At 40.0% G+C, this 15,476-nt stretch overlaps 1 protein-coding gene and 1 long non-coding RNA gene across 11 annotated transcripts in view; one reads left to right on the plus strand and one right to left on the minus strand.

The window, feature by feature from the left end:
• KALRN (kalirin RhoGEF kinase) overlaps nucleotides 1-15,476 on the minus strand; it is a 447,706-nt gene that overhangs the window by 192,601 nt on the left and 239,629 nt on the right. For all 10 annotated transcript variants that reach the window (XM_031590658.2, XM_090143646.1, XM_090143648.1 and 7 more), the window contains exon 10: nucleotides 1,176-1,298. In XM_031590658.2, coding sequence (XP_031446518.2) covers nucleotides 1,176-1,298 — 123 coding nt within the window. The remainder of the gene's footprint in view (nucleotides 1-1,175; nucleotides 1,299-15,476) is intronic.
• Nucleotides 4,805-6,958, plus strand: LOC149917218 (uncharacterized). The gene is made up of 3 exons (XR_016467995.1): nucleotides 4,805-4,878; nucleotides 5,697-5,820; nucleotides 6,705-6,958. It is a non-coding gene; the product is annotated as an uncharacterized LOC149917218 (long non-coding RNA).

The following is a 15,476-nucleotide window of genomic DNA, read 5'->3' on the forward strand; positions in this document are numbered from 1 at the left end:
AATGGTTAACAAAGGAGTGTTTAATAAGAACATATTAGCAAATTTAAATATGCTTAACTTGGCTAAGGGGCACTTAGGGGAGGTATGCTAACATTCAACAGATATTTCAGGGCTGTTATTTCATCTCCTTCCTTGGCATTTACCTCCTTAAGGGAAATAAACAGGACATAGGGGATATACACCATGGTTTTATATATATGTATGTATATATAAATTGAATATAGGGAGAGGAAAAATAATAATAATCTTGCCAGTAGCTGCTGTCAGACAGTGAAATAGCTTCCCTTGGAGTGCAGTAAAAGAGCTATGTCCCTGCTGCTGGAACATCTAAAACAAAACTAGGCCAACACAAGGGAAAGTTATCGTGGAAAAACAAAACTGAAATCTAATAAATTTTTGTCTTATGCCATAGTGAACTATGTAAGCAAAAATCTGCCTGAGTGCACCAAGAAGGCAAAGCACTTACCCTATGTAAAGCAGAGCTTATCAATCAGAATTTATCTGAAATACCCAATACAGAGGTACCTTCACTGGAGACCAATTTCTCATAGATATTGCTTCAGCCTAAGACAAAAAGTGTAACATGATCTGACAGGGAGAGCTGAGAATGGATAACGGCTGGTCATAAGCCAAGCAAAAAAAAAAAAAAAAAAAAAAAAAAAAAAGGAAGAATGAAAAAGGAAAAAACAAAAAAAGAAGCAGCTAATCAGTCCCCGGAAGAACTTATCAAGGTCCCCCTTTCATTTCATTCTGTAAGACTGGATGTATGTTTAAACATCAGATATGAGCATGTTTCAAGAAGGAGTTATGGGCTTTTGGGAAGGAATTTTGCCTCCATGCCAAAATATAATAATAACTGTAACATAATAATTCTGTACTACTAATAATAACTACCTGTAAAGATTGCCTTTCTAATTCTGAAGCGAATAAAAAAACCTCCTACACGACATACTGTACTTGCATAGACCCACTGCAGTGATTTTCCAGTGCTAACTCCTGCTGCTACCAGCCATGCTCTCACAGTGTGCATGCAAACCTTCAGAGCTGTGACACTGGATCCTGGTCAGCTCCAGATGTTTGAAGACAGTGGCATGAATTTACAAAGCTCCCAAAATACCAGTAGTTGTTTTGTTTTGTTTTTTTTTTTTTCCCCCCAATGTATTTCAGACTCTTACCTGTGCTACCTCTTCAAAGTCATCGTGTCTTTTCTGCAGCGCGCGTGCTCTGTGCAGAGACTTCCCCACTCCCGTGTGTTTACTCAGAAAGGCTTCTCCATGATTTTCAATCCAGTCCAGTACCTGCCAAAAGAGAAGAACATCCAATTACCTGTCCTGTCTCAGCAGCACAGAGCAACCCTTGGGGTGAGGACGAGGCAGCTGCAGAGACATTGCCTTGTGTTTGCTGGGGTTAAGCACACGGAGATCTGTCAGTGTCCCTTATGACCAAATAGAAGATAAATTTTCATAGATGTTGCTGGTAAATTAGGATTATTGGATTCTTGCTATTCAATTTGTTTTGAAGTGTAGTTTAGATATTGGAGCCTGACAGGCATTAAATATTTACATTCCCATAAATGAATTCTGGGGGAGTCAGAAATCTGGAATCTTCTACATGAGCATCCTCCTCTTATAAGCCCGCTGTATAACCTGAAAACAGTGGCAGCTGATTTCACACAAATAGCAGATTCCATCAGGAGGCACCTCGAATGAGTCCAAAAGCATGATGGAGGGATCAATTGAAATTGATTTTGATTTGGGGAGAAAATATCAGAGTAACCAGAAAGAAAAGGTTAAGAATCCTTCACTGCAGGCCATAAAACATAGAATGCACCTTTCAAATTTTACCAGGTTTTCAGCTCCAAATGTAACTGAACCCTATATTTCTATATAAGTGGCAAATCTGATATATATATGGAGAATTAAAGAAGATTTTCCTTTAGAAATAGATTAACCATATAAGCGCCATCCATTTGGAGCTCCTTCTCACAATAACATTGGCACAATTCTGCCATTACAGCCATCAACATTCAGATTAAATCTGCTCAGGGTCTGCTAAAAGCTGCAGCACCTCAAAAATTGAGATTGGTGCTGTAAATTCCCTTGGGGGATTACAGAATGTGATCTCCACCCTTTTTCTCTCTCCTCCCCAATATACAGAGAATAACTGTACCAGAAAGAGCTGAAAGAGCTTTTCTGCAATATGTTCTTGACCAGAAATGTGTATGTAACTTGTAATAACAGTAATTATTGGAGGTTAGCCTTCTAGCATTTGTGTCGTTAAACATCTGCAAATAATTCCATTAATATCTTCTTTCCTCTTAATTTATCAATTAGAAAAGGAACCAGATCAAAACTCAATTTTGAAAAAAAATCTTCTAATGAGGGCTCATTTTCTAAATATGACTTTGAAAATTGCAAATGGCTTTAATTTAAATGATGCTTGATATGAAGCTAGTTTGCAGAACGTATGCTTTCCATCCATTAATATTTGATAGCCACTCACTGTAATTCTACAGCAAAGTATTCTAAAAACTTCTTAGTGTTCATAGTATTTAAATACTAATCACACAACAGTTAAATGTTCATCCCTACCAATGTTACACTGTGTTATTTTAGTCACTGTGAGATGACTGTTGACATAGATTGCTGCTTTTATTTTACAGAGAGATGTTCCAGTACATACTGCAATTCAAAACAAGAAATACAACATGTGATGCTCACTTCAAACAAAGATGAAAACAAAAGCAATGAATCTAGACCAGAGTTCTGCTCCAAATATGGGTGCTCTATCTCAACAAAAACAAACAATCAGAAGTGCTAGAACATTAATCCACAGAGAATACATCTCTGTTCCAGCTCTCATCCAGGAACACGATGTCTCATGTTGCATTTGGGCAGCTATCCCTTGCTGCCCGCTACAGAAGGGCACCATCTGGTGATGCACCAAATCCTTCTGTAACATGAAGGCTGCCCTCTGAAGGTTCTGTGCAAGTATTGATTAGGCTTGCAAATAATTTAGCTTATGAGATTAGATACAAGATATCCCTTTGAGGTGATAAAATCATACATCCACTTCATAAATCAGTGCTAGGTGGGGAGACAAGATAAAAGTCTATGAATTGTCTACTAATGACACTGCCTGTAACAAATTGTTTGATCACCTCCTTCCTCTAAGTGCTCTGTTTCAGATTTCCCAGCCTCTACCTGCTCTTAAAAAAATTCAAATTCTAACTGCTCCATAAACTCTACCTCTGCCACAATTCCCACAAGAAAGAAAACCATGATTTCATAAAGAATAACTCAGCAGCATTTTCCATGGCTCTGAAACCCACAATAGCATATTTGATCACAGTAGTCTTCAGTGCATGATAGCCCTAACAAACCAGTCTTCAGCATTAAAGCATTTGCCATCTATCTATTAAGCTCAGAATAATTTGCAAACATGGGGAAATATTACATCTATGCTTCCATCACATGCGGCACAGAAAGTTTGCATTAAATTAAGAGCTGAGATACAGAGTAACAGGCAAAGCAACAGCAGGAACATAAATCAGGTACAAGAATAAGACAGGTACAGCAGCCCTTACTTCCCAGTAAAAACAATGAGAAATGTTAACCAATTAGTCTACAGCAAAATGTATAAACAACTCTGAAAGGTCATAATTAAACCTGAAATCATCAGAAACAGTAAACATCTACTCGTCAGTGGATTTGGAGGCATTCTTCCTAGCCCCAAAGAAAGGAAATGTTTTTAGAAGTAGCAATAATTCAAGGTGAACATTAACAATTTAATTGAAAGCAAGGACTATATGACTTACTCAACTGCCAAAAATTAATGTCTTGAGATACAGTTAGCCATTGAAGTTACAGGGGTTCAGTTCAAATAATTTAGTTACTCCTTAAAAACAGCTTGAAGAAGCAGTTAAAAATTCAGTTGAGCGTTTTCCAAATTACATCCACAAATTTCACAACTGTCCTTTATTGCTAAGCTATTTCATTCCTAAAACATCTAGAAAATTGTGAATTTGCTGGAGTTAAAGTACTGTGCTCCAGACAGGTCCATCATCAGAGGTGTTTCTTGAATTTTCCAACTCCAGCATATATCAACTTTCTTCCCAGTATGCATTTCCTGCTGCACTTCAACTACTCTGAAAGCTGCTCATGGCAGAGGTCAGGCCCTCCTTCCTGCTTTGCAGCTCCTAGCAGAGCAAAGCCAGATCCTGCATGACTGCAGGACACAACTGCCATGCAGGAGAGCATTTCCCAATCCAGGCTGCAGTCCATTAGATAATGCTATTTAAAGAAAATATACCAGTTACAAGTCCAAGACACAACTCCAAGCAGGCCGCCAGAATCACTTAGGAAACTTTATAACTCACAGATATTTTCTTACAGGACTGGAGGACAATACAGTAGTTCAGCTCCCCCCACAGCAGATTCCCATCCCACACTTTACTGACCCACTTGCTCTTGGTGAGTGGACTGGGGTAGTTTCTGCTTTTCTGTTGTTACTCCAGGCAGTCCCTGAACTGCCCATGGGAATAAATAAGTTACTCTGTTTCCTCTGTTGTGCCAAGAAAATAAGCAGCAGACTCAGGTCACCAAGAAAATTAAAGCCTAGCACAATTACAGCAGGCTAACTGTGCTAGCTGGAGGAAGAATAGCTGTGTCTCTTTATGAGTAATTGGTGTAACTGCAAAAAGAGTGGCAATTCAGATAGGTTTCACCTGAGCACAGCACTGGAAGCCCACAGCCCACACTTATAAGAGGAATACTTCCAGAAGACTCTCCATACTCCATTTTGCTGATGATCAGGCTCTTACCTATGGGAATTCTAAGATCCATGGCACACTAGACTGGCAAAGTAAATACTACCCAGGTGAGGTAATGGAAAAGTTACTGGAGAGTCCACTTGCAGGGGATGATGGTAGTTTCTATGGGACAAGGTAGGAAAACATAAGAAGAAAGAAGGAAGGATGAATTTAAAGAAAGAAGGTTGAAGAAGCAATCAGGCAATAATTAAGCAAAGTTCTGGGATGATAATTGCTCTTCCTCTAGGCTAATTTGTATGATGGGAATATGGTGAGATGATTGCATTAGTGCAGTTAAGGTCAATTCTTTTAATAGCTTAAAAGGCTAATTTGATTTTGAAATAAAAAAATGAGATGGGCATTATTTTTAAAGGGCAGACTGTTCAATGCAGCTCTTTGAAAATGCAACCTCTTCCTGTAGGTACCTTTCTTAATAAGTAAATGTGAAAAATAAGGAGCATCTCATAACTTTATTTGGCTTTAATTAAAAACTCCTTGGAATCAGTCTCTTTTCTCAGGTGACAAGTGATAGGACTTATGGTTCAAAGTTACACCAGGAGGGATTTATACAGGATATTAGGAAGATTTTGTTGATGGAGAAGGTGAACATGATCACGCAAGGAAACAGACATGGGACTATGGGATATGATTTAGTGATAGGACTCAGTAGATCCCATTTATGGTTATGGACTTATGATCTTGAAGGCGTTTTCCAACCCAGATGATTATGTAACTCCTTCCCAGCAAGATGTTATGCTCTGCTCACATTTTGCATCAAAACAACATGTAAGAAGAAATAAATTCACTACTTTAAGGAACCATGTTGGTTATTGAAGTTAGCTAAAAGTCTGTATTTCTACATTCTTGTAAACTGTATTTCTTTTAGCAACAATAAACGAAAATGAAATGAGAGAGACTTGGAGAAGAACAGAGATTTGCTCAAATATACCTGCCCTGCTCCTACACATAGATTTGCTCAAATATACCTGCCCTGCTCCTACAGGAAGGAGGTGAGAAACTTCAGCTGGTGATTAAATCTGCATTGAATAAGATCCAGTATGTTGTAGTAGCAGTGATGGGGCACCTCAATTCTGCATTTGACTCAGGCTCCGTTTGAATAGTTTAATTGCTCCTAAGTGAGATCACCCACTGAAGAAGTACCTTGGCTGAGAGAATGATTAATCTTCACTACTTTAAGTCCCACTGTTGTTGTCATAGTGAGTCAAATTGGGATACCACGAAAACCAAAAATAAATGATACCATTATCCACTTAAGAGTCAGATTTTGATCTCACCTAAAATGGTACCAATTTGGCGCAACTCAGAGTGCTAGATTAAATCTTTCGTACCTCTAGCAAGTTTGCAATAAATTCCAGAGCAAGTCCAATGATGTATACCCAATTTATCCCACCCTGTTTCAAATAGGTGCATAAGTATTGCTCAGCTTTAAACATTTATGCCTTAAACATGTCAGTGAAAGGAAGCCAAATAGTATCAAGTTACCTCGCTTTATTGCTTGCTCTTGAGTTACTGTGGGCTAGAGTTCTGGTGAGATACTAGGGAAACATATAGCACTTTAAAACCCATGTTTTTATAGTATCTCCACCATTTGGATTTCAAGAATCCAACCTCATCTTTTTCCTTTTCTGTCACTACTATTATGAACAATTCTGGAGCATACCATATAGCACTGCATGTGCATGGAGCATATGACTCAAAGTATGTGTGTTCTCAGGATACTTGCGATCTACACCCTTCTTGTGAGTTAAAAGGAAAGGGCCTCCAAGTGATAAAACATTCACTTGCTGGGGAGACCACTGCATTTCTGGGTGGAGGCAGTAGCCACTGCGTGACTGCCTACTTCCATCCACTGCAATCATGTCTGTTTTTGCAGATAACATCGTTTAGCAAAGGCCAGCATGGGCAGCCCAAGCCCTGGACTCCTACCAGGCCCTCAAGGAGAATTTTGTGACAGTAAGAGCACCAGCAAAGAAAGAGCAAACACTGAGAATCAGAAAAAAAAAATTAAAAAATAGAAAAATCTCCCCAACTCACAACAACTCATGGAGACTTAATATATTCTAATCCTCTTTAATGACTAAAATGCACTCCAAGTCTGATTTCAATTAAAACACAGTTTCTCTGTTGTATTCTAAATCATAGCTGAAAATAGATTTCTTTTCCCTCCTATCCCTGGCCCTGTCACAGCAGGGTAATGTCAAGCAAAGGTCTAGTTGAGAAAATACACCAAAACACAAAGGAACTTATCCTCTGGCTTTTCCTGCCATTATTAATAGTTCATAATAGAACCCAAAACAAAAGTCAGCCTTTCTCATTTGTGGTTTTTACACCCTAATTAAAAAAGAGAGCTTTTTTTTTTTTTTTCCCCACTTCTTTCTTCATTACAATGTAACATTGGTGGTACAGTATTTTTAAAAATGTTATTTTTAAGAAACAGTATAAAGTGCAATCATATCTTATCTTTAAACCAGAATAATCATCTTTGGATCCCACAACATCACTTTTAACTTCAGAGATATCTGTATCTGACCCTAAGATGCAGGTCTTACTCCAACCATAATCCCCAGCAAAATTTCAGATACCTTCACTGAACATGAATAAGGACCCCCTGTTTGTAAGAGTTGTTAAGTAGGGTCTAATTACATGTCTAGCAGAATTGAAGCCTCCAGACACACACTGGAATACCATGTTCCATGTCCCATTTATGAATAAATTTAGTTCATATGACAGCCTGTTACAGACTCCATAAGCTAATGTGGATGCATGCACTCTTAATGAGCAGATATAGCTCTGCTAATGTAGTTTTGTTGCAGTGGAGGGGAGCTGTAACTTACTCTCTTCACTCTTTTTGGCTAATCACATTGAATTATGTGAGAGCGTCCATAAATAAGCAAAAAGCAACAAGGATTTCATATCAAAAGTAGACTGGAATTCAAGAGATTTGGTTCAGTGCCCAGCACTGCAGTTCAGCAAATGACTCAATTTCCCTGCCTCCATCCTCATTTGTAAGATGACATTAACCACACTTGCAGTCAAAACAAGTAAGGCTGACAGAGAAAGCGTTTGGAGTGAAAGCTGCCTTTATTTTAAGTTTCTGCAGCCTCTAGCAATATGTGGCTCTAAATCTGGTTGGGATTCTAGGGACCTATTCCAATACTTGAACATACTAAAATATCACAAATAGTAAACAACATAATGGCTGCCGTACACAATAAGCAGACAGTCAATTTAAAACCAGAGCTTTAAAATAAGCTGAAAATTGTTCCAAATTCACTGTAGCATAAATGCCTAACTGCTAAGCATGCATCTAGAAAACCTGAAAGACCATAGCTTGACCTGTTTATATGTCTGTAGCTAATTCATCTTTACAGACTAACCTGGCCAGCTAACTAGCTTATTCTGTATTTAATTCAGCTCAGACAGTCATACATGTTATCTCTGTCAGATTGACTGGAGACCTAATTGGTTCATCCCATTACTGAACAAACCAAGCCATTTGAGGTTTGGGAGTTTTGTTTATTTTTTAAAGAGAAGGTTGACAGAGCTATACTGATTCATATACATTTAGGACAACAATTACGAATTCTGATACTTCTCCAGTCTTTTCTCAAGGAAAGTCTCAAAATGCTGCAATAAACAACCGTCCCTGAAGTCACAGCATGCCTTAGGTTAGAAGGGACCTTAAAGATCATTTAGTTCCAGCCCCCTGCCATGGACAGGGTTGCCAACCACCAGATCACACTGCCCAGTCACCCAGAGGTTTGTCACCTCCATTTTACCTTTCCTTTTCACCACAGTTCTGTGTGGTAAATATGTATTCCCTCCTGCTTGGGTCTCTTTCAAAATCCAGAAGACGCATGCAGCTGCTGTTAAGTATGATATTTTTAATCACTGTCTGCTTTTCCCCTTTAACTGTAGTTATTCCAAATACCACCACATAATTAAAGAGGTCTTTAAAAAAAAAAAGAAAGCCACACAGTCCCTTTTACCCTTGGAGGGAAAAGCAACCTACAGACCTATCAGTACTTCTCTGCTGCACAGAGCAACTAAATTAAGGAGAATTAAATGCAGAGCCAATTACAACATTTAAAAAAATTTACTCTATTCCCTTGATTCCAGTCGGCCAAAACAAAGAAATCCCCATGAAATCAGATTGTAGGTGTTTTTATGAGCTTCCTGGACTTTATGTGGAAGGTTCACCTCTGCACAATTTCTCCTTTTAAAAACAAAAATAGAACCTCTTTGGTTAAAAAAAATATATATACCAGTTTTCCAAAAATAGGACGTCCATGTTCTGCTCTTTATAGTGGTGGCAGCCTTGCACAGTACAGCTGATACTAATGAATGCACCTGAGCAAATTATATAACTACTGAATGCGGGATCACAAACGATACTGAACGGTACCAGAAAGTTCTCAGTATGCAACAGCACACAGATAAAGTCTTCTCCAGGCTCCTCGCTACTTCCAGAACCCAAAGATACCCTATGTTCACAAGCCCATCAGGAAACAGCACTACAGGAGCTGGTCAGACAAGGCAGTCCCTGTAGCATGATCCCTTGCTCCCCAACCACTTTTGCACTGGGAAATTCTAGGAGAAAAGTAACACTCCATGGCTACCCTCTTCTTAGCAGCTCCTATTGTAAAAGCAGTGCAAAAGGAGTTCATTGTGAAAGGGTTCAAAAGTTAACAGGGTAAGTGAAGATATCCTAAATATGTTTTGTGGTGCAATGACCTGAGCACCAACAAGACTACTCTTAACTTTTCTAACAGTCTAGTTACTTCCTGCTTCATGTCCTAGCTTGCAATGGTGTTTTTCTACTTTTATCCCTTCCTCACCCCAAAGAGCCTTCACGTTTGTGTAGAACTATACAACAGTCATAAGTATTCTCACCTGCTCCCATGGACAAGCATGGCTGCTCACTTTAGGAGGTAAGCAGGATTCCCACACAGCTGCTCCAGCTTCAGTCCTTATATTTCACAGGCTTACATTGCAAAAATAACCATTACTGCTTTCTAGAGATGACCATTATGTATTTGTACAGTTCACCTAAGGCTTTTCACATCTATAATCATACTCCAATGGTTTAAAATTGATGAGTATTTGGAAAAGTGAGAATGCAGTGTGTTCTGGGGGTTGGAACTAGATGGTCTTGGAGGTCCCTTCCAATCCAAGCCATTCTATGATATGATTCTATGATACAATTTGTGTAATCTAAGCAGAGGAGACAGTTGATCCTAGCCCTAATAATTAAGGAGGTGCAGTGTCTATCACGTGTCTCTTGGGAACTGCACATTCAATTCAGGGCTCTGGCAGAGCTGGCTGGGTGTAGGTTGGCCATTCCGAGAGGAGTACTTGCTCACTTCTTCTGGTCACCAATTGAGGTCACGCAGCCTTCTCTAAATGTGGTCACCTACACTGCAAGCACTCAAAAAGGGAGTGGAAATACACATGCTTCTCTTACCCCGAGGAAGGTCTTTGTTCAACTTAACTTTCCTTTGGTAAAGTTCCCATTCATCAAATGCATCCCACTTATCTTTCATTTTCTTGATTAAATGTTTTACTTGATAAAATTTGGCAACTGCCTCTCTAAAAACATTCCAAGTAAGAGAACAATAGACAGACAAATGAAGAACTAATGTTTCTTCCTCAATGCCTGGCTTGTTGCTAATGTTCCCAGAACTTTTTTTTTTAAGGAAATCGAAAAAGAAAAAAAATCATCAGGTTAAAAAAAACCAAAAACCGTTGTATTCTTTAAATGCTAACCTTCTTTTAGAGCTAGTTTTCAAAGCTGCGTGTGGGTGGAGAGGCTATAAATAACGACATATGTGCATGTTCCTTCTGTGCAAGACACAGAAAATGTGCTCTGCATCAGCATAGAACGCTGCTGCTGTGCTCTGCATGAGGCTCCTCAAAGCTGGTGCAATGATGTGGGTGTTGCTCTTTGTAAGTCTTTTCTTTAGCACTTGGAAAACATACCTGGCACTTTGCTGTGGCACGATGAATTTGCAATACAACTAATCAGATGCCAGTCTCCTATCAAGGGTATTGTACAGAAATATTTTCTTAGCCCAGAGAGAAGGTTTCAGTTGTTGCTGTCTCTAGCACTCATTGGAACACCAACTTTTCTCCTAAATCTTCTCACAATGGCTAATGCACTTTCCCCAGGCATCAATGCTTTACTCTACATTTATCCTCTCAGACCAATTTCACAGGGCATGACATCCAGGTCAGGCAGATCTGGGCCAAGCTACAGCCTTAAATCTGGTCTGTTTGCTTAGATGCAGTCAGAGCTTTGTGAAAGAATAATCCTGGATAGGCAGAGCCAGGCACTCCCCAGAGAAGAGGGCTCTAGAGGAAGCTCAGTCACAAGAGGGCATAGGAGATCTCACCAAGAGATTTTTCAAGACAGAAATTCCTATTAGAGAAGCTCTGCTGCCAGTCTGTACAGCTCATAAGAGCCAACAGACAAAACACCATTCTGATATCAGAAACCTTTTACATTTTGAGTTCATAGTGCTTAGATGATGTTGTGACCAGGTACACCAGGGACTTCCTCAAATCCTCAATTATTTCACATCTTGTGGTACCTCTGCATCTGACCTCTCTGGCATCAAACCCACAGAAAATCAGCACTTGCAACCCTGATAGTAAGTTGAGACACCTGCAGGACCCAGCTGATTTGGAATTCTGATAGGAAGCTCTGATTTATCCCTACCTGGTGTTGGCAGAAGTCATTAATAACAGCTATCATTACAGCTGATTGCTCAGTTTGCCTCACTGTGGGGGAAAGCATCCAATTCTGAAGAGAAATGTTTGCAACTGAAAGAGTAGTGCTTCGTGTCTTGTGAATATCCTTACATATACTTGCTTCATTGATTTTTTTTTTTTGTTTTTCTTGGTGAGACTGTCTAAAATGTAAGAGGTCCCCAAGAAATACAGCAAGTACATAGGAGGAACCAAAGGAGTGTTGTGAATTCTTCAGAAGAGTACGCTGACCTTAATGTTGTAAACAGAGCACGGTTGGTTTTAACTCTGCCAGTAACAGCTATGCCTACAGGCTGTGAGAGAGGAAACAGAACAGAACTGATAGAGAAAAGATAAAGATTCAAAAACCAGGTTTGCTATCCACACTTCCATCCCTGCTCTTTTTATGGCCCCTTTCATTGCCTCTGTTCCCTTGTTTGTGAAACAGAGAAAGAAATCCACTGTTGTAAAATACTTCATCAGACTGAGATAATGACACAATTACTGCTGCCACTAACAATTCAGTGAGCGCCTCTAAAAGCTCAGGAGAACAAAACAAACCCTGAATACATTTTCTATGCGTTTTTCAGCTCCAGCTGTAACCAGTGCATACATGTTAGTGTAGGCATAAGTGTAACAGTATAATGGTAAGCAGGTAGGCATCTACCTTGAGTAACAGCTCATCTACACAACAGAATAGAAACAAACTACATGGCTAGCTTCTAATTTCAGTGCTCTGGGTTACTGTTTGGAACTGCTATCGCTCTTCTACAGAGAAATTACTGTTACTAATTTAGACGTGAACTAAGAGAGCACTATCTACATCCTGATAGCATCAACCCAACTAAACTGTTCCTAGTTTAAATAAGATGTCTGAAGGCAATTAGCAACTAGAAAGGACTGATAAAGCAAGGATGAGCTTTACAACAGAGAAGTCTGTAATGCAAGCACTGTGCTCCAGGCTCAATGGTGATGCTCCTCACTGCATTGAGTGTCTGTTTCACCATGGGGAAAAATTCTGACTGACCAGCACACTGAACGAAGCACTGCTTTAGGTTACTGTTGGGAACAAATGATTTAATCACCTTCATTTAACAAGTCTTATAAACACAGCACACAGCAAGACAATTTTAGTAAGGGAACAAACTTCAGCACGGGGAAAGGGATCTTGGTATGTAGTAACAGATAAGTTCAACAAGTGGTACAGCACTGCAGAACCCTCAAATACCCCTGACAAGGTCAGAGCTCCTTGAGCCCCCTGAACATCATGACAGCCCCCAGGAGGCTCTGCCCTGATTTGAGACTACAGGCCAAATATGAAAGTGCAAACCCATGGGGGAGAAGGAAATATCGGAGGACAAGGATGAAAGAGAGTGCCCTGTAGGCCAAAAGTGGCTGTTCTTTATCCTGGCAGTTCCCAGCTATCGGGCACAAAAGACAGAAGAGAACTGAAACAAAAAGCCCAGGCTGTTTGCATGACTGTGTAACCTACCCATAACCATATGGCTGATTTCTTCTACAGGTCAAAGCAGAAATGGATCTCCCAAGGATTTTGAAGGGTGAAGGGCCAGTGACCTTACAGATGGATCAAAGGAGGCCATAGATAAGACAATGAGGAGTTGTTTGTGGGGAGGAAAACGAATGCTGGGTCCTCAGTCTCCTGACAGACTGGTTGAGATGATGTAAAAATAAACTGGGGTATACACACCATCAGGACCATACTTAGTCCTTTCATCAAGGAGCAACCTTGAGCTGCTGAAGAGAGAGGAGAAGCCACATAAAGGACTCCAGGAATGAGACACGGAGGCAGCGTGAAGGACAGTGACTTTCCTTGACAGCACCTTTTCATAATGAAAAATTCACTTTCCCCACAACTGAGGTTTTCTGTGAAAAATCTTATTTTTTTCTTATATCTTTTTTCTTCTAGCTTTATGGCTCCCAGCATATGGCATCTGATAACCCGACCTTCCTACTCTTCTGCATTCCTGGCAACTCACACACTGTGAAAAACCTGAGGCAGCAAGCAAGCACGAGCAATACCCCAAATACAGTTTTGATTTTTTTAGAGTTACTTTTTGCTGTAGGGAAAAAAAAAAAAAAGTTTGTTTTGTGATTTTTTTTCTTCTAAGTTTTCATCCTGATTTGGGAAGGAAACTATCTCAAGGTCAAAATGTTTGTGTGTGACTAAAGCCAAAAATAAAAGTAATTTTCTCCATCCCTCAACACATATCCCATCCAAAAACTCCAAAGGCAGGAAAGAAGAAACAAGTAAAGAACTATCAGACCAAAGGGAGGAGAAATATAAAAGACCCGCGGACAGGCCTGAAATATGTTTGTTTTACATGATTCCACATTTGAAGGACATTTTTCTTAAAAGGGAATCGTAGCGTAACATAAAAGAATGCTTACAGTTATAATAGCATGCAGGAGTTTGGGTCAACAGCTCTGTCTAAAAGTGCCTGGGGGTCACCCAGCCTAGGCAATGGCTTCCAGAACTGCAATCCAAAGATCACAACTTTAAAAAACAAACAAGAGGTTTTGTTTTAAGAGTTCTCTGTGAGGAATCTGAAACAAAAGAAGTTGCTTAAAAGCCTCCTGTGAGCTAAAACATTGTGTTCTGTCTTAAATAGTACACAACCTGTCTTCCAAGGACAGAAATACCAGAACCTTTCAGTTCTGGTAGTTAGTTAGGCAGGGAAACTGCTCAAACAAGACACAGCAATGTTGTCAGGGATGGTTCATCCTGGAGGATTGGGAGAGACTTTATCATTCTTTACACAGCCCCAGAGGAGATTGTGGTGAGGTGGAGGTCTCCCAGGTAACAGCAATAGGATGAAATGTGATGGCCTTAAGTTGTGCCAGGGAGGTTCAGGTTGGGTATTAAGAAAAATCTCAGAAAGAGTGGTGATACACTGGCACAGACTGCCTAGGGAGATGGTGGAGTGAGATGGTGGAGTTGTCATCCCCGGACATGTTCAAGAAAAGGGTGGATGTGGCACTGAGGGAGACAGTGTAGAGTAGTCATAGGCATGGGTTGATGGCTGGACTAGATGAACTTATGTAGTCTTTCCAACCTACGATCACTGATTCTATGGAGCAGAGAGGCTAATAGGGCAAAAAGCTCTGAGCACAGCTGTATGGGGCAGTGCAAGGGGAAGCAGTTTGCGCCGTGGGTAAGGTAGAGCTGCTGGAAGGAGTGGGATGGAAGTAGCAGGAATGACTAAGCTGGAGAGGAGCAGCTAGCAAAAACAGGTCCTGGTGCCAGATCTGCTCAGCCTACATCGGGCCTTGCTGCCCAGTAATTCTTCATAATCTCAAATCATGAGCACAGTTCATTGCCAGAGGCAGAAAGTAACTAGCTGGCTGAACAGCTGCTCCATGTGGGAAAACACAGTTAAGGTTATGCTTTAGGAACCACCTATCAGTACTCTCTTTCTTGTCTAGCTGTTCTTTTTTTTTTTTTTACTCACAACTGAAAATACCTTTTGTTGGCCATCAGTCAAAAGCAATATGAAAGAGGATTGATCACTTTGAGTGACAAGCTGGATCATGAAAGAAATGGGAGACCATGTGAGGAGGTAACTGGGAGGGAAGATCACAGGAAACAAACGGAGTAGAAAAGAATGCCTATTTTAGATTCCTAAACCAATGCCCAAAATAGCATATTTATTTCTTAGCATAACAGACCCTTGTTTTCATTTTTATTTCATTTTTACATAGTCCAAATAAATCCTGTAAGAGAATCTCATAAGGGGTAAACCTGAAGCAGCAATGACTTTGAAGATTTAGAAAAGGGATTTGTGAATCAGACATTCTGACATGAGGAGCTCTAGCCATGAAGCTTTCAGTGACCTTTGGCAAGTCGCTTAATATCAACCTTTGAGAAGACCCATAATCC

The sequence above is a fragment of the Phasianus colchicus genome, chromosome 7 (genome assembly GCF_987193195.1).
Source record: "Phasianus colchicus chromosome 7, bPhaCol1.hap1.1, whole genome shotgun sequence".
NCBI lineage: Eukaryota > Metazoa > Chordata > Aves > Galliformes > Phasianidae > Phasianus > Phasianus colchicus.